Here is a 24,633-nt window from a genome sequence, read left to right on the forward strand (position 1 = left end):
CTCAGGCTCACAGGTTCGATTCTGGGTCAAGGGCCTGCATCTGCGTTGCAGGTTCGATCCCATCCTCGGCCAGGGCCTGTGTGAGAGGCAGCCAATCAGTGTATCTCTCACATGCTGTTTCTCTCTCTCCTCCCCCTCCCTCCCTCCCTTCCTTCATTCCACTCTAAAAATCAATGGAAACATCCTCTGGTGGGATTTTTTAAAAAAAGAATCAGCTTCCAGGAACCTCTCGTGAGTATGGGGTCGCTGGCTGCTCACATGGGTTCCCATTCACATGCATCTATTAGCTCTGGTTCCTGCCTCTTGCTAGAAAGAGGGAATCAGTGTCCGAGTTCCCGCGGGGCCGGGGGGTGAGAAATAGGAATCGGCTGGCTCCTTACGCCTCTGGAAGGACTTGGTGCTCCAAGCTGACGCCTGGGCCTACTGCCCGCTCAGAGAGAAGTGTTCCCACCTGCCGCCCCCTAAGCCACACTCCCCACCCTCCTGCATCAGGTGCTTTATTTTCTTTTATGTGTTTATTATTTTCAGGTGTTTCACAGCAGGACTGGGGCGGGGGTGGTGGGGAGAGAAGCAGGGGGTGGGTGCGTTCCTCCATTCCTACCTGTGGCGTCATGGAGACCTGGGCAGCCACACTCACACCCTGGGGAGGAAACATGGAGGTGGAGGGCGAGGGGCAGAGCAGGATCTGTCCCCAGCGCTGGCGTCCCACCAGGTCAGCCCTGGCTCCTGGACTGTCCTGTCCTCCCTGCCTCGCCATCTGGCCCGGCAGCAGTCACCGGGTCGATTCCCAGAATTCCAGGGGCAGGACCGGCTGTTGGACAAACAGATCAAAGGTGAGACTGCGAATCCAGACCCGGCCTGGCCAGCTGGACGGGCGCACCATGAGGTGGGTGGGAGCCCCCCGCAGCCTCCCTGGCAGGGGTGAGGGGTGGCAGCAGGTCCCCAGACCCTCACCACCCTCCTGTGCACCCCCCCCCCCAGGCTGCTGATCCTCCTGGGCCTGCTCTGGGGCTCGGCAGCCGCCCCCGGGGGCACACAGTGGCCGCAGCCCGTGTTCGGGCGCCTGGCGTCGCCTGGCTTCCCGGGGAAGTACCCGGATGACCAGGAGCTGCGCTGGACCCTGACGGCGCCCCCGGGCTACCGCCTGCGCCTCTACTTCACCCACTTCCACCTGGAGCTCTCCTACCGCTGCGAGTACGACTTCGTCCAGGTGCCCACAGGGGCGCCCCCAGAACAGGCTGGGGCTCGGGGACAGGGGGCCCTGGGAGTGGAGTCTGGCCTGGGAGGGCGGGAGGCCTGGGAGGGCGGGAGGCCTGGGTCTGGCTGTCCCTCCCAGTGACCCCCAACCCCACAGCTGAGCTCGGGGACCGAGGTGCTGGCCACGCTGTGCGGCTGGGAGAGCACGGACACGGAGCAGGCCCCGGGGAACACCACCTTCTACTCGCCCGGCCCCAGCCTGAACGTCACCTTCCGCTCCGACTACTCCAACGAGAAGGCGTTCACGGGCTTTGAGGCCTTCTACGCAGCAGAGGGTGAGGGAGAGGCCGGGGCTCGCTGACCCCCGGGTCCCCCTGTCAGGCCAGGCCTCCCTCCAGGCTCCCAGCCCCTGAGGCTGGACTCCTGCCAAACCAGCAGGCGAGGAGCCCTCCTTCCTCTGACACCATCTGCCATGCAGATGTGAGTGACAGCCCGACCTCCCCTCGGACCCAGGACCCAGCCCCCCTCTGTGCCAGGCGCTGAGACGGGGTCATCCTGGCAGCTCCCCGCTCGCCCTCCTGTGACTCAGGGCCGAGGATGCACAGAGCTGGGTGCCCTGTGTCTGTAGGTCAGATTCTGGCTCCTGCAGGGACCAGCTGTGTGACCTTGGGCCAGGGGCTCAACCTCTCTGTGCTCCTCACAAGCTGCTTTCAGGGTTGGGCGGGCCTGTGTGGCAGCCCCGCCCACTGCCCCCTGGGTTCCAGGGCTGGCTGCTCCCCTCCTAGCCGGGGACTTTGAGCAGGACACGCCTTGTCACTGGTTTTCCGAATGTGTTATTTCCTCCTCCCCTCAAGTGCCGTGGGGAGGTGGCCGTGGCCCGGGGCCCCCGGTGCGTGGCTGGGCAGGAGGAGGCTCCTCTCCGGTCACCCTGAGGCTGGAGGTCCCGGAGCCCAGGCCTCAGTGCCGTCCCATCTCCTGCTGACCCTTGCCCGGCCCCCCCCTCCCCCAGACATCGATGAGTGCCAAGTGCCCCCCGGAGCGGCCCCCGCCTGCGACCACCACTGCCACAACCACCTGGGCGGCTTCTACTGCTCCTGCCGGGCGGGCTACGTGCTCCACCAGAACAGGCGCACCTGCTCAGGTGAGCCATGGCCCCAGGGCGCCCTGCACCGCCCAGCCCCACCCTCCTTAAAGCCATGGCTGTTCTGCCCCGGGGTCTGGAGGCTGCACCCCTGCTCTGCTTCTCTGTCCCCTCACTCCACCCCTCCCTCCATCCCCCCATCCTCTAAGTCCTCCCCTCCTCCCTCCCGTCCTGGCCTCGCTCTCATTCCCCGGCTCATTCACTGGTTAGGCCCCCATGGCGCACCTGGCCCAGCTGGGCTCTGGGACCCGTTCAGCTCCCTCACCCTCCAGAGGCGGCTCCCAGTGAGGAGGGGGGGGGTCTAGGCCCGCTCACCCCAGTTCCCCCCCACAAGACTTCAGGATGGGGGGCGGGGCCTGCTCAAAGCCACCAGTTCCCAGGCCCCAGCACCCCGACCCAATTCCGTGGCCCCACTGCCTGAGGATGCGCCCTGTGCCCTGGCCAGACACCTGGACAGGAAATCAGCTGGTGCTCTGGAGAGTGGGGAGCCCCCCCAACCCCAGGGCTGACCTGACCCTGCCTCCCCCTCGTGTCTCTCCTTGCGCCTCTCCTGCCCCCCTCTCTCTTCCAGAGCAGAGCCTCTAGCCTCCCTCCGCTCCACCCGCAGAGCCCGCTGGCTGCAGCTCTGGGCCCGGCGAGACTGTGGCTGCCTGCAGCCCCCATTCACCCCCACGGAGCTAACAATAAACCTGGTCCACCTCCACCCGCGGATGTTTGTCTCTGGGCTGGGGTGGGGGGGCTGTGGTGTGCGTCTGGTCCCTCTTCTCCCTCCCTCCCCTCTCACAGTCTGGAGGAGCCTCCTGGCTTTCTTGCTGGAAGGGCTCCCCACCCCCAGTTTTAAAAAAATATATATTTTATTGATATTTTACAGAGAGGAAGGGAGAGGGATAGAGTTAGAAACATCGATGAGAGAGAAACATCGATCATCTGCCTCCCGCAGCCCCCCTACTGGGGATGTGCCCGCAACCAAGGTACATGCCCTTGTCCGGACTCGAACCTGGGACCCTTCAGTCCCCAGGCCGACGCCCTATCCACTGAACCACACCGGTTAGGGCTCCCCACCCCCATTCTGAAGAGGCTGAGAGGGGCGGAGACTTGCCTGAGCCCCAGGGGATCGGCGCTCTCTGCTCCCCACCAGGTGCCCAGGGGCTGCGCTCTGAGCATCTGGACCCCCTCCTGCTCTGAGGGCAGCGCGGTCCGGTCCGGCTGAGCTGGGCTGGGCTGGGGAGCCTGACCCAGAGCAGAGGCCCAAGGAGGTGTCATTGGTGGGCAGTCTGGTCCCCATGTCCAGGGGCCGTTCCCTCTGCCCTTGTGTGTGTGTGTGTGTGTGTGTGTGTGTGTGTGTGTGTGTGTGTGGCGGGGGGGGAGGGGGGGTAGCAGCCACTGGGAGAAAGGAAGGAGGAGCTGGGACTCCTCTTTTTAGAAGCCCCCCCCCCCACTCTAATGCCTGCGCCCCCCTCTGTGCCTCCCATGAATGGCGGGGTGCTGTGCAGGCTGAACCAGCTGTCCCGGCTGGGAAAGACAGCAGACAAGCCCGTGATCAGTGTGGATCTGAGCGTCCCTCACCTGCCCCAGGGCGGGTGGGCAAAGGGAGGCCCGTCCTGACCTCCTGACCCGTCCAGGCGGACACCCAGGGCCCGGGCTGGGCGTGGTGGGAGCCCCACAGTGGATGAACTTGGAGGTTGCTGGGGTCAGGGTGGGTCTGGGTCCCTCAGCCAAGAAGACTAGCTGGTCCCCCCGCCCCCCTAATTCTTGAGGAATGAGGAGAGCCCCTCCTCCCTTCTCCGGTGCCTGGGCCCTCAGAGGAGCTGCCCTCACTCACTCCCCTCTGACTCTGGCCCAGGACTCCCACCTCCACCCTCTCTGGGGTGTGAGGGTCCCTGGAAGATGTACATGCGCGTGTCGCCTATTTTAGCTAAAGCCTGGGCCCTGGAGACACCCCTCCCTAAATTGTCCCTTCAGCTGCTGGGTGGGGTCCTTGGCCTGAGGCGCCTCTGGGGTGGGCCAGGTGCAGGGCCTCGACCCAGACCAGTGCGTGTGGCAGTCACGCCGCCAGCCCAGGCTCACGCCGCCCTCTCCCCTCTTCCCAGCCCTGTGCTCAGGCCAGGTCTTCACCGAGCGGTCTGGGGTGATCAGCAGCCCGGAATACCCACAGCCGTACCCCAAACTCTCCAGCTGCACCTACAGCATCCGCCTGGAGGAGGGGTTCAGTGTCATCCTGGACTTCGTGGAGTCCTTCGACGTGGAGGCGCACCCCGAAACCCAGTGCCCCTACGACTCCCTCAAGGTCTGGTTCCCGGGCCCCCACCTCATCCTGACCCCTGCAGGTCCGGGGGTGACCGGGGCTCCCCTTCTTTCAGATTCAGACAGACAAGAAGGAATTCGGCCCATTCTGTGGGAAGACGTTGCCCAGCAGGATTGAAACCAAGAGCAACGCTGTGACTGTGACCTTTGTTACTGACCAGTCGGGGGACCACACAGGCTGGAAGGTCCACTACACCAGCACAGGTGCGGGCGGCAGGAAGCGTGGAGCTCAGTCTCTTCCCGGGGCGTCTAACAGGGTGGGGGATGTCCGGCCTGTGGGCTGTGTAAGCTCTGAGAAATCTCGGTCTGGCCCTGCCAAGGCATTAGCGGTGAGTTAAATGTTCGACCAAATATAGCAGGCTAATGTAAAAAATACATGTTTTTATTGATTTCAGAGAGGAAGGGAGAGGGAGAGAGAGAAACATCAATGATGAGAGAGAATCATTGATTGGCTGCCTCCTGCACACCCCCCTAGGTATCAAGCCTGCAACCCAGGCATGTGCCCTGACCAGAATCGAACCCGGGACCCTTCAGTCCCCAGGCTGATGCTCTATCCACTGAGCCAAACTGGCTAGGCCATGCCTGGCGCTCTCTCTCTCTCTCTCTCTCTCTCTCTCTCTCTCTCTCTCTCTCTCTCTCTCTCTCTCTCTCTTTCTTTCTTTCTTCTTTCTTTAAAAAACACACCATATATTTGTATTGATTTCAGAGAGGAAGGGAGAGGGGAGATAGAAACGTCAGTGACAGAGACTCATTGATAGGCTGCCTCCGGCACGCCCCTGCTGAGAATGAGCCCGCGGCGGCGACTGAAATTGAACCGGGCCCTCCAGCCCCCAGGCCGACGCCCTATCCACTGAGCCGACCAGCGAGGGCAGGCCTGGCTTCCTTACGCCGCTTTGGCTGAAGCCCAGGCCAGGCAGCACGTCCCAACGTGCACAACACGCAACCGGTGTGCCCCCCGCTTTGGTGTTAAATCCGAAGAGCTCTCATTTATAAACCAAGACGCTCAAACGCTCAGTTCCCGGGGCCTCACGGGCCATAGACCCCTCAGAACCCGCAGCCTGGCTTCCTCCCGCAGCTCAGCCGTGCCCTGATCCGGTGGCGCCACCTCATGGCCGCATCGCACCTGTGCAAGCCACGTACGTCCTGCAAGACCGCTTCTCCGTGGTGTGCGCGGCTGGCTACGAGCTTCTGCGGGTGAGTGACTGCTAAACCGTGAGCGCGCGCGATCGTGTAGTTTCCAAAGGTGTGACTTTCATGTCAGCAGACAGGTAGCAGGAAAACGGCTGTTGCCGGCCTGGGTGTGTGTTTTGTTTGCTGAGAAGAGGGATGGCTACGGGAATTTTTGTTCTTAGGATGACCTAACGCAGTGGTTCTCAACCTTCCTAAGGCCGCGACCCTTTCATACAGTTCCTCACGTTGTGGTGACCCCCAACCATAAAGTTGTTGTCGTTGCTACTTCGTAACTGTAACGTTGCTACGGTTATGAATCGTCATGTAAATATCTGATATGCAGGATGTATTTTCATTGTTACAAATGGAACATAATTGAAGCACAGTGATGAATCACCAAACAATATGTAATTATATATATGTTTTCCGATGGTCTTAGGCAACCCCTGTGAAAGGGTCGTTCGACCCCCAAAGGGGTGGCGACCCACAGGTTGAGAACCGCTGACCTAACGGAACAACTCCTGGGCCCACAAACGATTAAAAAATTAAATGGGCTGGAAAGTAGTGTGTCCCGCAAAGTTATAAATAGTAGCCACTGTTGAGGGAGCGGGCGGATAATTTTTTAAAAACGCTTAGTGTGTTGCTGTAGGGGCACAGGTAGGAGATTAACACGCCCCCTTTATGTTCTTCAAAATTGTCACTGAATCCCAGTGGTACGAAGTAATAACAGCAAATGACAGCGAGGTGTGCAGTGCAGTCCTGTTGGGGGGGGGGCGCGACACCAGGAAAAAAGTGCCACCTTGCCACCTTGCAGACTTTGGGGCGGGCTCTTCTCCGCAGCTCCTTGGACTGCAGACCTGCTCCGTTGCTGATTTTTAAAAAATCACCCCGCTGTCCTTTGAAGCACAAGGCTCTGCCGGAGCCATCTTCTCTCACGGAGCCTGGTTTTAGGAAGCTACTGCAGTTGGTCAACAATGCTTCTCTGGGTGCAGCGGCTAGAGTGTAGGCCTGTGGACAGGAGGGTCCTGGGTTCGATTCCGGTCAAGGGCACATACCTTGGTTGCAGGCTCCTCTCTGACCTGGGCCCTGGTCGGGGCGCATGCAGGAGGCAAGCAATGTGTTTTTCTCCCATTGTTATTTCTCTCTCTTTTCCACTCTCTCTAAAAATCAATGGAAAAATATCCTCCGGTGAGGACTTTAAAAAAAAATGCTTCTCTGTAAGCGCGATCAGCCATGAACACTGAGAACGCGGGTAGCTCTCCTCCAGCAAAGGCCGCAGGCGAGAAAACCCAGACACATTTGCTCTGTGTCCCACGGGGCTGGCCTCCCCAACCCACCCCCCCGCTTCTGACCGCCTCCCCATGCACGTCACAGGAGAGAGAGATGGTGGAGAATCCGCAGGGGCTCACATTTGGTTCTAAAATGCCAAGGCACCTTGACAGCTGTGTACCCCGCAGTCACCCTCACCGGCAGGGAGGCAGAGTTGGGCTGTGCGTCCAGACATGGGGGTGCATCGTCCCCTTGGGAGCATCTGGTGAAACACTAGAAGAGGAACTAACTTCTGTGGGGGCGTCGGTTTGGGGCATGATTTTTCTGATGTAAACAAGGAAATTCATGTTTTCTCTTCCTCTTTAGGGTCATTTGCCCCTGAGTTCATTTACTGCCGTCTGCCAGAAGGATGGATCTTGGGACCAGCCGATGCCGGAATGCAGCAGTACGGTCACATGACAACCCCGGAGCTTCTGCTGCTGCCACTGCTTCTATTGCTGCTGCTGCCTTTGTAAAAAGGATGCTATTTTTCGGGGGTTGAATTCCAAATTTGCTTCTCTTCCCTGGCTCTCAGTGCACTCTTAGAGGTTAAAATGAAACCGAGCTAGTAGGATAATTACAGTGGGGCCTTGACTTACCAGTGTCCCGACTAACGAGTTTTTCGAGATACGAGCCATCTCTCAGCCAATTTTTTGCTTTGAGTTGAGAGCTAAAATTCGGGTTACGAGCCAGCTTCAGATACCCCACCGCTAGTGGGCGCAGCGAACGTCACAGTGAACACCACAACATCAGCCCAGCATCACGTGTCTCACTAGTTCACAATTGATTTGACATACGAGTAATTTGAGTTATGAGCTCTGTCACGGAACGAATTAAACTCGTAAGTCAAGGCTCCACTGTATTTCCTTTTGATTTTAGGGAGAGAAGAAGGGAGCGGTGCCGGGGTCAAACCCCAGCAGGTCCAGGGGTTCCCCAAAGGTGTGGACGGAGTCGGCGAAGAAGGAATGACACGGAGACAGGGTTCAGTTGATCAGCAGCCTAGCCAGGATCTCCAGCCAAGTTCTGGTCTCGATCTCCAGAGAGGTTCTGCTCTGGATCTCCAGCGAAGTTCTTCTGTCTCTAGAGGACGTTCTGTGTAGGTTCTGTGCCTAGGCTCTGTCTCTCTTGGTCCTGTCTTCCAAGCCCTGTGTTCTAAGTTCTGTGTCTTTCTGTCTTCTGAATTCTGTCTCCTGAGTTCTGTGTTCTAAGTTCTGAGTTCTGAGTTCTGAGTTCTGTCTTCTTGGCTCTCCTCTTAAGTTCTGTCTTCTTGATTCTGTTCTAAGTTCTGCGTTCTGAGTTCTGAGTGTTTCTGTCTTGTTACAACTGTATTTATACCAGTTGATTCAATCCTATCAATCTCTATTACAAAGGTTAGGGCGTTTCTTATCTCCATTCCAGGGAGAAAAGATTATGTAGTTTAAGCATGATTGTTCGTAGTTAAAGGGATTAATTACCCGCCTGGCACTTAGTTGAGGGGTTTTATTCCCTCCCTAACTTCAGGGGAAAATCCCTACCTGGGGATTCAACCTTTCTCGGAGAGGTGACCTTGGTTAAAACACAGCGCCAAGAAGGTGAGCAAACATATTAAGAACCGTATGCCATATATGCCAGGTCCCTTGAAACAGCAAGGATGGACCGGCTCCCGGCAGAGCGGGAGGGAGAAACATCCATGTGAGAGAGAAACACCGCCCCGGCCAGGGATTGAACCTGAAACCTGGGTATGTGCCCTGACCGGAAATCGAACCTGACACTCTTCCACACATGGAACAGCGCTCAACCAACTGAGCCACACTGGCCAGGGCAATTGTTTGCTGTAAAAAAGTGTGATCTTTAAAAATATTTTTTCTAAGTATAAAATCCTTATAGAAGATGGGAAATAGAGAAAATGACATTGTAATACCCATAACCCCACAGTACAACTCTAATCACTATTTTGGTGTATGTGTCTCACATATGCACACAGGTTTAGGCTACTGCATGTAGGGATGGGGTAGTTGTGTGGACACACACACACCGAACTGAGACCATGGTGTACTACCATTTTGTGAACTAAGAATCATGTATCTTACCTTAAATATATTTTCAATGATAAAATACACATTAATTGGAAAATATGTTTACAAAAATATATAGTAAAAGCCATTCTCGACCAAATCCCTAAACTACCACTGAGTTTGGGGTCTACTCCTTCATATTCTTTATCTCCTATGTTACATATATTAACGTATTTCACTATTATATGCTTTTTTTTTTTCAAACTATAAGATAAAGTTTAATAGAAAATTACACAGCCTGACCGGCAAGGCTCAGTGGTTGAGCATCAGCCTATGAACCAGGTCACAGTTCGATTCCCAGTCAGGGCATACGTTTGGGTTGCAGACTCCATCCCCAATGGGGCATGAAGGGAGCAGCCAATCAATGATTCTCTCTTGCCATTAATGTTTCTCTCTCTCTCTCTCTCCCTTCCTCTCTGAAATCAATAGAAATATATTTTAAAAAATTATAGAGAGGTAGAAGTGATCCGTAGAAGAAATGGGCTAAGGAAATGAGTTACAGAGGCAGAAGGGCCCTTGGAGCTTAGGAGAAAGGCAAAGGTAACAAGCTGGGGGGGGGGGGGGCGGGGAGCAGGGGAATGGGAAGGTGCGGGTGTGCTCCTGTGTGGATTTTGGTCTTTTTTTTTCTTTTTTTTTTTTTGAGAGTGGGAGGAGGAGAGACAGAGAGAAACATCGATGTGAGGCACACACATCAATTGATTGACCAGGGCTGGGGATTGAGCCTGCAAATGAGGTATGTACCCTTGACCGGAATCGAACCTGGGACCCTTCAGTCCACCGGCTGACTCTCTATCCACTGAGCCAAACTGGCTAGGGCTATTATTATTATTAACCAAAATGGGATACTTAATGATTGCATTGCTCTTCTCCATCTTGTTGGGCTATTTTCCCACATCAGTTTAGGTATTAATAGAGCCTCTCATTCTTGTTAATGACCGTACAGCATTTCATCACACCATGCTTTTATTTAATCTTTCATTGTCGCCCCCCCCCCCCTTTTTACTGTTACAGGCACTTGCTGTAGTTAACACCCTGTACATGTATTTTTGTATATTTTGCGTAAGAACTTCTACAAAATGCCTGGGGGAATTAAATATTTTTATTTCATAAATTTACATTCTCACCTATTCTTTTAGTTAAAAAAGCAGCAGAGAAGTTCTAAAGGCAGTGGAAGCCAGAGGTCTGGGTTTGAGCCCTGCTTCGGCTATTTTTGGTTGGGTAGTTATGGCGTCTCATCTACAGACAATTAGGCAATGCAGACAAAGCACTTGGCAGAGCCAGGCACACAGATACTGCTGAAAATCATTTAAATGCAGTCTTTGAATACCTACAGATACGCATGAACGATTTTATACACCCACTGTGTGGAGACGTTTAGCACTGTCTCACAAAGTGGTTCCTTCCTATTAGCAATGTCCCAAGTGTGAATTCTAATCCAAATTCAAGGACTTCCAGGTCTTCTAGAAAGTTCAGTTTATGAGCCCTGGCCTGTGTGGCTCAGTTGGTTGGAGCATCATCCGTACAACAGAAGGTGGCGGTTGGATTCCTGGTCTGGGCACACACACAGGCTGTGGGTTCCATCGCCGGTTGGGGCGTGCAGGAGGCAGCCGATCCCTCTCTCTCTAACAATAGGTTCAGTTAGGAAAGGGATCCTAGGGACAAGCTGTGCCCTCAGAGTCAGCTTTGTATGGTCGTGTGAGTGCCCTTTTGGGGGAGCTAGACAGTGCAGGCTGTGCCGCCTCCTCCCTCCTGCGGCCGCAGACCTTCCTGTCAGAAGTGAGAGCGTCGAGGAAGGCGTGTGGTTTCAGATCCCCTTCCCGGAGGAAAGGCCTCACGCCAGCCCCGCAGGGACTGCGCCCGAGCCCAGCACCACAGGGCTCACTGTCTATCAGTGTCCACGCCTTTCTAATGTTAGAATTAAAAGCAGAAACTGACTCCTCCCTCCCCCCGTTCATTAGTTGTTGAGTGTGGCCCTCCTGATGACCTACCCAACGGCCGAGTGGAGTACCTCGCGGGTTCCGAGGTGACTACGTACAAAGCTGTGATTCAGTACCGCTGCACCGAGACCTTCTACACAATGGCAAGAGGTGATGGTAAGCACCGTGCTCCAGGCCGGGGTGGGTGCTGCTTGGAACCGAAGCCCTCACCATCTGAAAAGAAACTGTAGCCAACATTTTGGCTAAGGCTAGACAAAAGATTAAAAGGCACTTCTCCCACCAGCTAAGTGAAATATTACAGCTGAAGTGACTTTAATGTCAATTTGCAAGAATCTGAAAACAGATCTTATCTAGTAAATGACTACTACAAACACACAATATATTCCAAATGGTTTAATTTAACAAGTCAAAACCTTATCATTAAGCACTTGAGATCTTGATACATATTCAAGTTACACATCTAAAAGGTTTCCACTTTGCAAGCAAACATGGTAATGCCGAGACCTCCCATTTAGGAAATCATGTAAAATGGTTATTCAGACACCTCTATTTCCCACGGATGCTCAGGAATCAACATTTTTTAAGGGGGTATTCAAGCAAACGACAACCACCTTATACATGCAGTTAAACATTTTTGCTTTTCCAATGATTTGCAGGTAAATATGTGTGTGAGGCTGATGGATTCTGGACGAGCTCCAAAGGAGAAAAATCACTCCCAGTCTGTGAGCCTGGTAATGGATACATTTATACAAGAGATTCGTAATTGATGGAAAGTGGAATGGGTCGGAGACAATAAGTAGAGCTTTAGCTGTGGTAGGCAGAAATGTAACTTCGGTACTTGGCTCTTAGACCAAGTTATTATTTCCAAATAATACGTCCTCATTATCCCCTTTCCATGTGGAGAGGTTGGTAGGTGCTGACTGCATCAGTCATTTGGTTATTTTGGCCTTACAACTAGGCAAGCATAAAAAATTAAATGATTTTTTAAATTATCTTGAACCATTTATACATTTATAAACTTAAGTTCCTCTGTTGTTACTTTTCTTCCCTGTTAAAAATGCTATTAAAACCCAAAGCTAATAACTTCATTATTTCCCTAAGCAATTGTTTTCAATGACATCTAATTTTTAAACATTAATGTAATTTGCCTTTTAATAGTACTTAAAATTTTTTTTTTACCAGAATTGGCTCTGAAGATATAGTTGAGTAGATATTAAAAAAATCAGAAAGGTAATAATATATTCATTACCCCTGTGTTATTTGGCTTAAATTAGTTATTTGATTTTAGCTGACACCACGTTTACAAGTTTCAATGCAAGTATTCTGCCACAGTAGGAAACATTTGGTACATTGAGTGTATTCCCTTAGTAATATAGAGTAAAACTTAGTGTTTGAAAGCATCAACTAGATGACAAATAATTTCTGACCCTGAAGGTTCCTGGCTATAGCTGCGACATTCTAATTTGTAAAACATTTAAATGTTCAAAAGTCAAATTAATTTTGCCAATCCGATGACAGTGACCTAGTTCCTGCTTTCACAGAACTACCTGGTGAACATGCCATTTTAAAGTGGGATAACAGAAGCAAAGAAAAGGTTATTTCCTTCCACTCCTATTCACATCACCCAATGCATCAGCTCAGCCAATTCCCGCTTGCCCTAATACATAACCCCCCAACTGTGTAGACCTTTTATTTTTTTGCAAAACAAATATAGCTTCTAAAAGAAATTTTACCCACCTCATTTTCTGAGGAGCTAAGAACTCCCCATTGGGTCTTTGAACTGTGCTGTTTTAAGGTAGCCTCACCTGCCTGTACAGGTGGGCACCCACCGATTTAGGTGATGCCATTTTGGGTTGACATGAAATATTAACAAGTCTGAAGTGGTGGGTGGAGAAAAGCACCACTGGGTTTCTACCAAGGCTCTACCTATCTGCTTCTTTCCCCAGTTTGCGGACTGTCAGCCCGTACAACAGGAGGTCGTATATATGGAGGGCAAAACGCAAAGCTTGGCGATTTTCCTTGGCAAGTCCTGCTATTATTCGGCGACACCACAGCAGCAGGTGCACTTTTGAATGACAACTGGATCCTAACGGCTGCTCATGCCATATATGAGCAAAAAGAAGTCGCCTCCTCCCTGAACATTCGAATGGGTGCCCTGAAGAGACTGTCGCCTCAGCACACACAAGCCTGGGCAGAGGCCATTTTCATCCATGAGGGCTACAGGCATGCTGCTGGTTTCGATAACGACATAGCGCTGATTAAACTGCAGAACAAAGTTGCCATCAACAGCAGCATCATGCCTATCTGCTTGCCAGGAGAGGCAGCTGAATCCTTCATGAGGACAAATGACATTGGGACTGTATCCGGATGGGGATTAACCCAGAGGGGTTTTCTTGCCCGGAGTCTGAAGTTTGTTGACATACCAATTGTTGATCATCACACATGTGCTGCTGCCTATGAGAAGCTGCATCCAGGGGCCAAGGTAACGGACAACATGCTTTGTGCTGGTGTGGAGAGTGGGGGCAAGGATAGCTGTGGAGGCGACAGCGGAGGGGCATTCGTGTTTCTAGACAATGAGACACACAGGTGGTTTGTGGGAGGAATAGTGTCCTGGGGCTCCAATAATTGTGGAGAAGCACAAGTGTATGGGGTTTACACAAAAGTCATTAACTATATTCCCTGGATCAAGAAAATAATGAATAACTTTTAATTTGTATGTTTTCAGTCAGTAAATGCCTTTTAAAAATGCCTGTAAAAGATCACAGCAGCAATGTGACCCGAGGAACATTGGTACAGCCACTGTCGCCCGCCCACCCACAAACCAAAACCGAACTGCAGGGAGAGGCTGGCCAGCGTTTCACCCTTTACCTTGTGGTTCAAGGGGGTGTGAACCACAGTGATGTTCGTCTGTGCCTGAGCAATAGAAACTCACTGGTCAGATTGCACTGCGTTACTTAGAGTCCAGTATCCTTTTGTACTGTTTTTTTTATTGCATTTCCGGAAATGGCCTGTACATGGTCTTTGAGTATTTTTCGACTTATTCTTATGGACTGCTAAGAGAGCTTTATATATCACAGCAGTATTATTTCAGGGTAACCCTGAATCATAGATTTTTGTAGATGAACTAGAAACATCAATACTTTAGCCTAGGTACTAATTTCCATGTTAAAAACCAGTATCACAAAAACAGCGATATAATTTTGCACTTATCAAATTGGTAGACAAAATGAACATGGAGTAGCACTATTCACATTGTCAAAGACAACACAAATTTTGTAAAGGAAAATTTTGCAATGTATTTCAAAAGCCTTAAAAGCATGCATAGTCTTTAACCTAGTAATTCCAATGCTAAGAACTTAATTTAGCCACGCTCCCAGCACTTGGAAATAACCTTAATAATGTTCAAATTCAGAAGACAGTGGAATTAAATGTGGCATTTCCATAAGATGAAATACGACACCAGAAGTAAATGGTGGTACTATAGATAAATCTGTATTTTTTTTCCTCCTTATGATAAACATGTAAAAGAGGGTCACAGTTAGCCAAACAATAGATCACAGATCACACAATACCTGAGTATAGAACCTGAATACACAATTAAGAGCTATTGTCCTAGTACTCAACAACAAATTATTCTAATTATCACATACATCTTCCAAATTAAGTAGTTAACTTCTTTTTCCTAAGGACAAAATTTAAGCTCTGTCTTAAGCTTAAAAATATTTCGTTTTAGTTGGCTAGTCCTTCCTAAAAAGAGTTAATAGCTAACATCTAACAAAGCTTTTCATTCTAGCCAGAGTTACCATTGTATTTAAAAATTCATTGTGAGTTTTGCCCTAATTTCTCTTGTGCATGTAAAGTGCAACTTCTTGAGACTCACTTTTTAAAGGTAACTTTCAGCATCTTTGTCACATAGAAAAAGGAAACTGTTTTTCCAGTAAGACTCCAGACACTAAACTGGTGGCAACAAAAATTTTTATTCAACTGGTTCAAAAAATGTTTAGAATGAATGCATTTAGATGACCAAATAGACTTTAAAAACAAATCTTTGCCAAATAGTTTACTTCTAAACTTCAAAAAAAAAATAAAAATTTAGGGTAGAATTAAATGCCCATAGCTATGGATTACCACAAACATATGAAGAGAAGACTACTCAACACTGAAAGCCCTCCAAGACCAGTTACTAGGTTTACACAAGTGTAAAGAGGGTTAAACCATGCCATTGAAGTTAACTTACCCCTGGGCTCCTTGAAGGCTTGTCAGTTTAGTCTTTGGAGGTCCCCGAATACCATTTTAAGTGTTACCATGTTACTGCTGCTGAGTAATAGTGCAAGTGCTAAAATGCAAAATTCAGATGGTACAGGGTTTGGAAATCATGCAATTTAGATGCAGAAAAAAAAAAATTAAACAACTGCAAGATCCTTTTACAGAGGAAACTGAATAATGAAACAATGTGGCGATCACAAGTCTAAAGGATGACTTCACTTTATAAAAGTTTAAAACATGTAATTTGCAAAAATCCTATTTATCATAATCTAATTAGATAAGGGCATTAGGTAAACTATCAACACAAGAACTGTTACATTCTTCCATTAGAAAACAAGCTCAACTCTCATAGCAGTAGTTACATAAAAAGTACAATAATCAATATATTATCGCTTTTACATACTTAACGGTGCATCGTGAGAGTCTAATCTGAGTTTTGTAAACGATTTTATTCAGCAGGACTGTATTTCCCCCACCTTGGGAGGACAAAGTCCATTCCAATGAACACTTTCATAGACAACCCACCACACCCTGATAGTTCTGAAAGCTATCAAGCTTCTTAATGGATTTCAGGCACAAGATAATTTGTGGTTTCTTCTACTTTTATCCCCATTGCAATTAATTCCACTTTTCAAATACCAAACTAAAAAGGCGCTAATATTCCCTTTCAATTGATATGCTTTGCTACAAAGCATTTAAAAAGAATTAACACTGTTTTGCCCACTCCCCCAAATAAGACTTTTAGGAGGCATGATTTCCCAATGGAGATCTATACAGGCCATGTAGATAGAACATCACCCAAATGCACAGAGGCACTAAGGAAAAGCTGGAGGGCACTGCTTACCATTTTAGGTGCGGTCACCCAGACTTATTAAAAGACAGGTTTAAAAAGAAAAACAAAACAAAACAACTTTTCACTTTGGACAATGCAAGAACAAATAGCAATTAAGTCTGGGTATCAGGTGTCAATGCATGACAGGTGATGAATCCATTTGACTTGAGACAACTTTTCAAATAAGTTTATTTGAAGCAAAATAAACTATTGCCAAGAAACTTTATGAAAGTTCCATCTCAAAAGGGTCAAAAAAGGGGAATTAACTGCTATGAATTCTTTGCATTCAGGGCTGCAAAACAAAGACACATATTATTTAAATCAGTTTTATTTAAGAATTTCCAACATTGACAACTCTTATAAAAAGCATCCAAGCACAGGACACAGAACTGCAGCAAACAGCATTCTTAGGGGTGGCTGACAGACATTAGAACGCCCACCCTTCTTTGAGACACCCCCAGCTCACCGGTGAGCTCTGCTTCCAAGTACTCCTGCAAAGCACACCACAAGCTCAGTCCATGTTCTCAACCCACCAGCTTCAGTTCACATGACCACACTTACAGATCAGTAACAGAAGAGAACACACACCATACAGCATTCACAGCAGTTGACAAAGGGAGAGGGGAAATACAAGTATCGTTTCACTTAACACATTCAGCTAATGTGGGTTATCTAGGAACAAAACTCACTTAAAGTCTTCCAACAGATGTGGGTGTCCTTTGAATGCAAGAAACATTCGTACGTTATTTGCTATCATTGCTCTCTGCACACGCTCACCAAAGCCACAGGATGGAGAGACACATCTCGCCAAGTTAAAAATATCCATTTTGCACCACCGTCTCTGCACGCGCTCTCTCCTTTTCTCGCTCATACTAGCCTTTCATGCCTCGGCACCACCATCAATCCCACACAAGGTTTCAAAAGTTCAAACAGCCTTCTGGTTCCATATCACAGCCTTGCGTTCATAGCGTTGATACGACTCCATGAAATAAAGAGTAGCGGATAAAAATGGGACACCCACCGTCAAAGACGCAGCCTGTGCAGTGTGATGACGGAATCTTGAATGAGAAAGCATGTAGACAGAAGTATTCCTATGGCAGAATATTTACAGCACTACTTTCAATGAAGTGCTTCTTCCATAAACATTTGAAATGAGATGAACTGCAGAGATTAAATGAAGGCTTCATATTGTACTTTTGCATATGAACCGAGACAAGTGTTAAAAACAAAAACAAAAGAACCAAACACTGTGACACCATGATCTCCAAAAAGGAGATATTCCTAAGGAAAAAATCCATATGGTGGGGTTCAAATTAAAAGAAAAGAATGTAGCTCTAATTAATGGTTTCCATTTTGAACATGCAAAGAATTCACTTGACGAGTCCAGGGATAAATTATTACAGGAGAAACCTTTTGATATCAATTGTAGTGTGTTGGTTTACCAATCAGGCAAACAGCAGTTCACTTTCAAACACTCAGTATTTCAACCCTTTATGTAACAAAACTTATAAAATTCCTTTAATTCTTCCTCTTTTTCTAAAGAAAATGTCAAAAATACTGCTGAATATACTCCACACTGAACAAACCAATTTTGAAAATTCTTAGTACATATGTATTTTACAATATACTTACCATGAGATTAGAAAAATTTGAATTCCCACCAGTCTATACAACCAACCGTCATCCACTGTCTACATTCCCCAGCTAGAAGGTTTAGAATCCATGCTTGAGCCAAAGCCTCCATTAAAACCACTGCCTGACCCTGGATTTGAAGCTGATCCCCAACCAATGGCTGCCCCTGAATTAGAACCACTATAAGAGTTATTTCCAGACCCAAAGGCCTGATTGGGCTCCCTCTGCATGTTGCCTTGGCTTTGGTTATTACCTGATGGGCCTGACTGGTTCTGCTGACTGGCTAACATGCCCATCATACCCCAGCTGCTCTGCAGCGCTGCCTGGGCGGCAGCCATCATCGCTGGGTTAATGCTGAAAGCACCGAAGTTCATCCCTCCACCCATGTTACTCCCTTGGTTATTTCCCAAGCCAGCCCCGCCCCCTCTACTGTTACCAAATCCACCCTGATTCCCAAAGCCACCTGGATTACCACCAAATCTTCCACTTCTTTCTAACTGTCTATTGCTATTGTGCTTAGGTTCAGCATTGGATATATGTACGCTGATTCCTTTAATGATCAAGTCCTCTCCACAAAGAGACTGGGCAACCTATAAGAAAATAAGGGGTGTAAATAAAGGCGATTAAACCACTGACTTGTACTTCAAAGTAGCAATAAAATTTAGATTTCAAGCCATTATCTAAACTGAAGGGAAAATAAACAATGAATGCTCATTTCATTTAAACTCAAAATAGCCTTTAGCTTTAGTAATGGCAGCAAGAATTTTTCAGTTTACTTTCTAAAGATATATAACACTCTTGGTTAAACACCACATACTGAAAAGTACTAAAACGTTTATCACAGATATCTAGGTCCATATACCCTGCACAGCTTACACGGTCAGAGAGCTTAGTTATGGATGGCAATTAGCTGGAGGGAAAAGTTCAAGAGAAATTACCTAATTAGCTGGGATAAAATTTTTAAAGAGAAAAATACCTGATCATCTGCAAATGTAACAAAGGCAAAGGCCCTGAATGGTTTGGGAATGAAGACATCTACCACTTCTCCGTACTGGCAAAAGAACTGCCGCAGCTCATCAGCCGTCATGTCCTCTGTACAACGCCCAACAAACACCTTTCTGCTTCGCAGAGGCTCATCTGGGCTTTGCTGAGCAAATTCAAAGGTAGGAAAAACAATCAGAAATATTTTATGAGCAATGGAAAAGGCATTATGGCGGAGGATGTAACACAACCTATCTGCCTTTACCTCAGGTGAGTCATTAAAAAATAAGTACATTTTAACTTTTTTGCATTAGCACTCCTCCTTCTTTTAAGACTTCAATGACAAATACAGTTTTAAAGTTTTAAGTTCATGAAAGTATATTTGGATCTAGGAAAGTCAACGACTAATCAATAATGTTCCAAATAAGCAAGTCTTGCTTGGAACAAGTTAGGCTTTTATAACAAGTTTACTGCACTCTGATCATCTTCATGTTTTAACATGTATGTAAGATTGTTAACATAGTTTAGTTTAGACTCTCAACCTTCCTAATGCCGCGACCCTTTAATACAGTTCCTCATGTTGTGGTGACCCCAAACCATAAAATTATTTTCGTTGCTATTTCATAACTGTAATTTTGCTACTGTTATGAATTGTAATGTAATTATATATGTGTTTTCCGATGTCTTAGGCGACCCCTGTGAAAGGGTCGTTCGACCCCCAAAGGGGTCGCAACCCACAGGTTGAGAACCACTGGTGTAGAGGGATATTTAACTAAATGTTTCAAACAGCCATAAAATATTCAGCATGCATTAAGGTCCCAAGGCTTTAACCAGCCAAGAGATTTCAAGAAAACATCCTGACACTACCTTTCCAAGTGTATTTAACGCTTTATTTTATAGTGTCTTCTATAGGAAGTTTGTCAGCAAAAGTTCCCAAAGCAGAAATAAAAACGGCAAAAAAGCAAAGAAATAAAAAAAGCAAAGTACCTTAGAATTAGGAAGTTTACAGTCACACCATCGGCCATCTATCATATGTCTCTGTGACATTACTTTCACCTGGGTTTCATATTCCGTAAATCGAACAAACCCAAACCCTTTTGAATGACCAGTTTTAATATCTTTCTTGACCTAGAAAAAAATCATTTAAATTTACTAAAACAACACAGACACATAACCAAATGAGAAATTCCTTGACAATGTGAATGGCTTCAACTGGATGCAGTGGCTTAATTAAAATTTAAACCAAATTATTCTTGGTGTAAAAACCCCAAGAGTAAATCTATGTTGAATTTAGATCCTGTTTATAGCAGAATAATACTGTTTTACATATCAGAATTTCATTAAAATGTTTTAGAATGCAAAGATAAACTAGATCTAATGTTTGCGAATCTTAAATTAAAAATACTGTCTGTTGAACATGAAGGGCAGTGTCACTAAAACAGGAATTCTGCGTGCTCATTCATCCAGAAAACCTGTTAAATGAAATCAAAGTTTACCTGAACCATAAGAACTTCTCCAAAGGTACTAAAATATTCTTTTAGATCCTGCTCAGTTGTTTTCCATGGGAGACCCAACACTATTAAATCAGATGTTTTCTGGACGGCTCTTTTCACTTTTACTGCTGATGAAGCATCTGTTTCATCCATTTTCCTTTTGTTATCTAAACAAAATGAGCAGAAACCTTTTAGAACTCTCATGTAACACGTTTCAAAACACACTGCCTCCTACAACTAGGAGTGAGAAGCAAAAAGATTCTAAGACCATAAAGATGTTTCAACTTTTGGCAAAGAGTAACTCAGCTCTCAGAGACAGAATAAAGGATTGAGTCAGTGGTTGAGGTGCTTTTCTGGTGCAAAGCCAGGGACTCATATCTCTGGTTTTGTAGTGTCACAAGATTACAAATATATATCCTCCCTTCTCAGAAGGCATATCAAAACATAAATAATTCTACTTCACTCTGACTTTGAAATACACTGAGGAAAAAATCAGGTTAAAAGAGTAATTACCATCTTTTTGCCTATTAAATGTATTTGCTTAATTAACTTACAGGCTATCGGCCAAAAAAAAAAAAAAAAAAAATCAGCAACCTTTATTTGCAGCTGTAGATTTAGGGTGATTTCAATTTTCTTTTCTAAACTTTCAATAATAAAGGCACATTAATTTTTGTAATATTAAAAAACCTTAGGTTATTTTTTAAAAAGCAAAATTAGAAAGGGAAGAGATGAATGAAAATTAAAAAAAAACCACAGACATTTTTGAACAACTTTAGGTTCACAGCAAAATTGAGAGGAAGGCAGAGATTTCCCATATAAGTACTGCCCTTTCTCCCCACACGCATGGCTTCCCCCATCAACATCCCTCCCATGGTGACGCGTTTGTTACAAATGATGGACCTACACTGATACATCATTGTCTCAACATGGCAACATTTGTTCAGATTCTTAAACACACAGTTTTCACTTTTAAAAAAGGTTCTGTAACTTGCAGTTCTCATTTAAACTAGTGCTCTTACAAACTAGTCCAATAGTAAGTAACGTTTAAAGAAATACTTGGGTTATAGGAGACGCTGCACCATGAAAAGAGGCCACCCTCGCCCTGGCGGGTTTGGCTCTGGATAGAGCATGGGCCTGCGGACTGAGGGGTCCCAGGTTCGATTCCGGTCATTGGTTGCGGGCACCTCCCCAGTTGGGGGTGTGCAGGAGGCAGCTGATCGATGTTTCTCTCTCATCCATGTTTCTAACTCTCTACCCCTCTCCCTTCCTCTCTGTAAAAAAAATCAATAAAATACAATTAAAAAAAAAAAAAAAAAGAGGCCACCCTCTCGGACAATGCGGCACAAACACGACTGCGCTGGAGCGTCAGGGCTGCGAAGCCCGGTGGCCACGAACCTTTGGGGTAGTTGACCACATATACCAGGTTGCCCCAGCCGGCGTCCGGGGCGTGCAGAATGCCCTCCACCAGCCGGACCCCGCGCATGCACTGCGACACGGGGTTCCGGTAGCGCAGCCCGCAGGCCCCCGGAAACTGGGCCGTGACCGTGGAGAGCAGCACCGTCCCGTCGTCTTCCGATGGAATTTCAATGGGCTCGTCATTCTCGTCTTCCGTTACCCGGATATATTCCGACATCTTCCGTTTTTCTTAAAGGGAAAAGAGAGACGAATGACCAACGCGTGCGTCAAAGGCACCGATTCCTTATCATCCGCGGACCCGTCCCACGACCCTGCCATTGTCCCAGGGCTTCCAGAAAAGTCCTGGCTGCCTGGGCTCTAGCTGTCTGTCCCCGAAACCGTAGGAGGCGAAGACTCCTGCTAAAATTAAAATGGGCGCCTCGCTCGCTCATTCATTCATTCATTCATTCATTCCACGAACATCTGCTGCGCGCCTACTGTGCGCCTGGCGCTGCACCGTGCTGGTTCCCAGGGGTGCGGCCAGCAAGAGGGAGCCAGCAAACGAGTCGCCATCTCATTACAGCCGTGATGTGTGTACTGGGGAGCAGTCGATGATGTGGGGGGTCGGGGGGAACCTAGGCTGGTGGCGGCGAGTGTGGGAGGAGGAGGGGGGCGAAGGCGATTCCCTAGGAACGCGCTGAGCGGCCGGGTCTCAGGCCCGAACGGGCGCAGGGAGCCAGGTGAAGGGAACAAACAGGGAAGAAGGTCCCCCCTGTTCCTCATTTTGGGACTTGGGGGCTCTCTCAACTTGAGCCCCAAGGGCAGCGGCGACAGGTCCTGGGCGACGCGGGCCGCCGCCTCCCAGAAGCCCGTGCGTGACAGCTGAGGTCGGAGCTGCTCAGCGCGGCCTGCGGGGCCGCAGAGCGCCAGGCCTAAGCGGGAAGTGCCCCCCGGAGGGCACAGTCCCGGGGGCACCAGGCACTGCCCCGGTGCCCAAACCGGGCCAAACCTCGGCTCGGGCTGCGCATCCCCGCTCCGGCCCCGCTGACAGCCGCGCCAGGCCGGGCGGGGTTCGCAGCCGCTGAGTCCGTCCCTGACCAGCCGGGCCGGAGCCGAGGCGCCCGGGCCGTCCTTAGTGAGAAGCGGCCGCGACTCACCCGCTAGGCCGCTGACAGGAGGCCCGACAGGGAGAGTCAAGCAGCCGGGGATCCAGGAGCAGCCCAGCGACCGCTTCGCTCTCACAAAATGGCGCTGGGGCCACCTCCTCCGCCCGACGGCCGTCGCCGCGCCCACGGCTCCCCGGTTGGAGGGGGAGCTCGCCGTTCGGAGACGCCACGACCCGCTCCCTGGAGAGCGAGGTCTCCTTCCTGGGAACCTTAGCAGATAGAGAGATGGAGAGGCTAAAAATGGACAAGCACCTGGGTCAGAAAATCTAAAAAATGGGAAAATATGGATGCGTGGGTTTTAACTCCCCCCACGTAGCGGGACAGATGGTATCGCCCAACCAACCGCCGGCCCGGGTCCCGGCCGGAAAGTGCGCGAGACTAGCGCGGGGCGGGAGCGTGAAGGGGGCGGGACCCGGAGGGGTGGGCGGGGCCTGGCGGGGCGGGGCGCGGGGGGGTGTCCCTGTACCTCCTGACCTTCGCGCAGCCAGAAGGGCAGGAGAGGCCAGGACCCTCTTTCTACAAAACGGGCTGGGCATGTCCCCTTCGTCCTCCCATGGCCATGCTCCAACCTGGAAAGAATGACTTTTACATAATAGCCACGATAGCGCCTACTCTGTGCCAGGTGCCGTCTACTAGTAAGTACTGGAGCACATGTTCCCCCTCCAGTCTTGCGAGGTGAGTACTACGAATGATGCGATCGGCATGTGCCCAATGGAAAACCGAGGCACAGAGAGGTGAAGCATCTTGCATAAGGTCGCCCAGGTGGTGGACTTGGGGTTTGAGCCCTAACCCTAAAGCTGATGTATTTTCACTGCAGGCCTCCAAATAGTGATATTGTACTTCCCCCATGTTAACACACACATGTTTGTTTCACATTTCTGAAACCAATATGTGTTTTCAGTTCCAGTTCCATTGATGAGGTGTCCTGGTTTAACTGGCAGCAGTTTTAATTTCGCAGTGTATGGATGTATCGGCTTCAATGAGATGCAGTAATACCCACGTGCTCTATGTTTATGCGTTAACTCATCTAATTCTCAGAGCAGCGCCGTGACGTAGGTGCCATTGTTATCATCTCTGGTTTATAGATGAGGAAATGGAGGTACAGAGATTAGGTAACCCTGCCCAAGCTCACAGGGCTGGTGAATGGTGGAGCTGGGATTTGAACCAGGCAGCCTGGCTCTGTAGTGGGTGCCTCCTGCTTCTTACAGCCTCCTAGGGAATCAGTGTTAAATCCTTCCAGTCCGTCTCTGATGCCTGCTGTTCATGGTAACCAGATTGTGCCTGAGTCTGTTTAGGGAGATTGGGAGGAGAGAGTGGAGGCATTCAGAATGGTTGACCTTCACCTGCTCCCAGGGGTAGCCCTGCATACAGGGGACATGGCTCGACAGATGGCCCCTGGTGGTCACTCATGTTTCAAAACATTGACCAACGCAGGGAGGTCTGTGTCTTCTTAATCCACCCAGTTATTTGGGGGGAAGAAGTCAGTTTTATTATCTGTATTTTTTCAGAAGAAGAAACGGGGGGCTTGGAGGCCATGTGACTTGCCTGAGGCCACACACTTGCCCAGCCTGTAAATTACTGTCCCAGGTTTAGCAGACTCTGAAGCTCTGCCCCATCCGCCTCCCTGGGCTATTCTCTATGACAGGACTGAGGGTGAGGCATTTATTTATTTTTTAATTTTTTCTACATATATATTTTTATTGATTTTTTGCAGAGAGAAAGGGAGAGGGATAGGGAGTTAGAAACATGGATGAGAG

General features: G+C 48.8%; 2 protein-coding genes across 9 annotated transcripts; one reads left to right on the forward strand and one right to left on the reverse strand.

Annotated features, from left to right (window-relative positions):
• Positions 1-780: 780 nt before the first annotated feature.
• Positions 781-13,911, forward strand: MASP2 (MBL associated serine protease 2). Of its 2 annotated transcripts, XM_059691270.1 has the most exons (11): positions 781-886; positions 982-1,210; positions 1,355-1,532; positions 2,207-2,338; positions 4,429-4,625; positions 4,699-4,846; positions 5,718-5,836; positions 7,448-7,526; positions 11,133-11,267; positions 11,768-11,842; positions 13,058-13,911. In XM_059691270.1, the coding sequence occupies exons 1-11, from the start codon at positions 882-884 to the stop codon at positions 13,819-13,821; spliced, it is 2,061 nt and encodes a 686-aa protein (XP_059547253.1). In that variant the 5' UTR covers positions 781-881; the 3' UTR covers positions 13,822-13,911. The 2 variants fall into 2 exon arrangements, with proteins under 2 accessions (XP_059547253.1, XP_059547254.1); XM_059691271.1 differs by lacking the exons at positions 4,429-4,625; positions 4,699-4,846; positions 5,718-5,836; ... (2 more) ...; positions 11,768-11,842; positions 13,058-13,911 and adding an exon at positions 2,910-3,062 and having other exon boundaries at positions 782-886.
• Positions 11,490-23,008, reverse strand: TARDBP (TAR DNA binding protein). 7 transcript variants are annotated; one of them, XR_009452114.1, is made up of 9 exons: positions 22,868-23,008; positions 21,711-21,959; positions 20,319-20,482; positions 19,810-19,950; positions 18,818-18,988; positions 17,231-18,431; positions 16,222-16,501; positions 15,349-15,447; positions 11,490-12,065 (listed from the first exon to the last, which is right to left on the reverse strand). XR_009452114.1 is itself a non-coding variant. In XM_059691273.1 (6 exons), the coding sequence occupies exons 2-6, from the start codon at positions 21,946-21,948 to the stop codon at positions 17,901-17,903; spliced, it is 1,245 nt and encodes a 414-aa protein (XP_059547256.1). In that variant the 5' UTR covers positions 21,949-21,959; positions 22,868-23,008; the 3' UTR covers positions 16,520-17,900. The 7 variants fall into 7 exon arrangements, 1 of the variants encoding a protein (XP_059547256.1); XR_009452115.1 differs by lacking the exon at positions 16,222-16,501; XR_009452112.1 differs by lacking the exon at positions 11,490-12,065 and having other exon boundaries at positions 15,070-15,447.
• Between the last annotated feature and the right edge of the window lie 1,625 nt (positions 23,009-24,633).

The sequence above is a fragment of the Myotis daubentonii genome, chromosome 3 (assembly GCF_963259705.1).
Source record: "Myotis daubentonii chromosome 3, mMyoDau2.1, whole genome shotgun sequence".
NCBI classification, from domain to species: Eukaryota; Metazoa; Chordata; class Mammalia; order Chiroptera; family Vespertilionidae; genus Myotis; species Myotis daubentonii.

Coding starts and splice junctions, on each gene's coding strand:
- MASP2 (XM_059691270.1), top strand. Junction 4,847..5,717: donor GGTCCACTACACCAGCACAG/GTGCGGGCGGCA, acceptor TTCCTCCCGCAG/CTCAGCCGTGCCCTGATCCG. Junction 7,527..11,132: donor GCCGATGCCGGAATGCAGCA/GTACGGTCACAT, acceptor CCCGTTCATTAG/TTGTTGAGTGTGGCCCTCCT.
- TARDBP (XM_059691273.1), bottom strand. CDS start 21,948: ATGTCGGAATATATCCGGGTAACGGAAGACGAGAATGACGAGCCCATT. Junction 20,483..21,710: donor TGTGGTCAACTACCCCAAAG/GTTCGTGGCCAC, acceptor CATTTTGTTTAG/ATAACAAAAGGAAAATGGAT. Junction 18,432..18,817: donor TTACATTTGCAGATGATCAG/GTATTTTTCTCT, acceptor ATTTTCTTATAG/GTTGCCCAGTCTCTTTGTGG.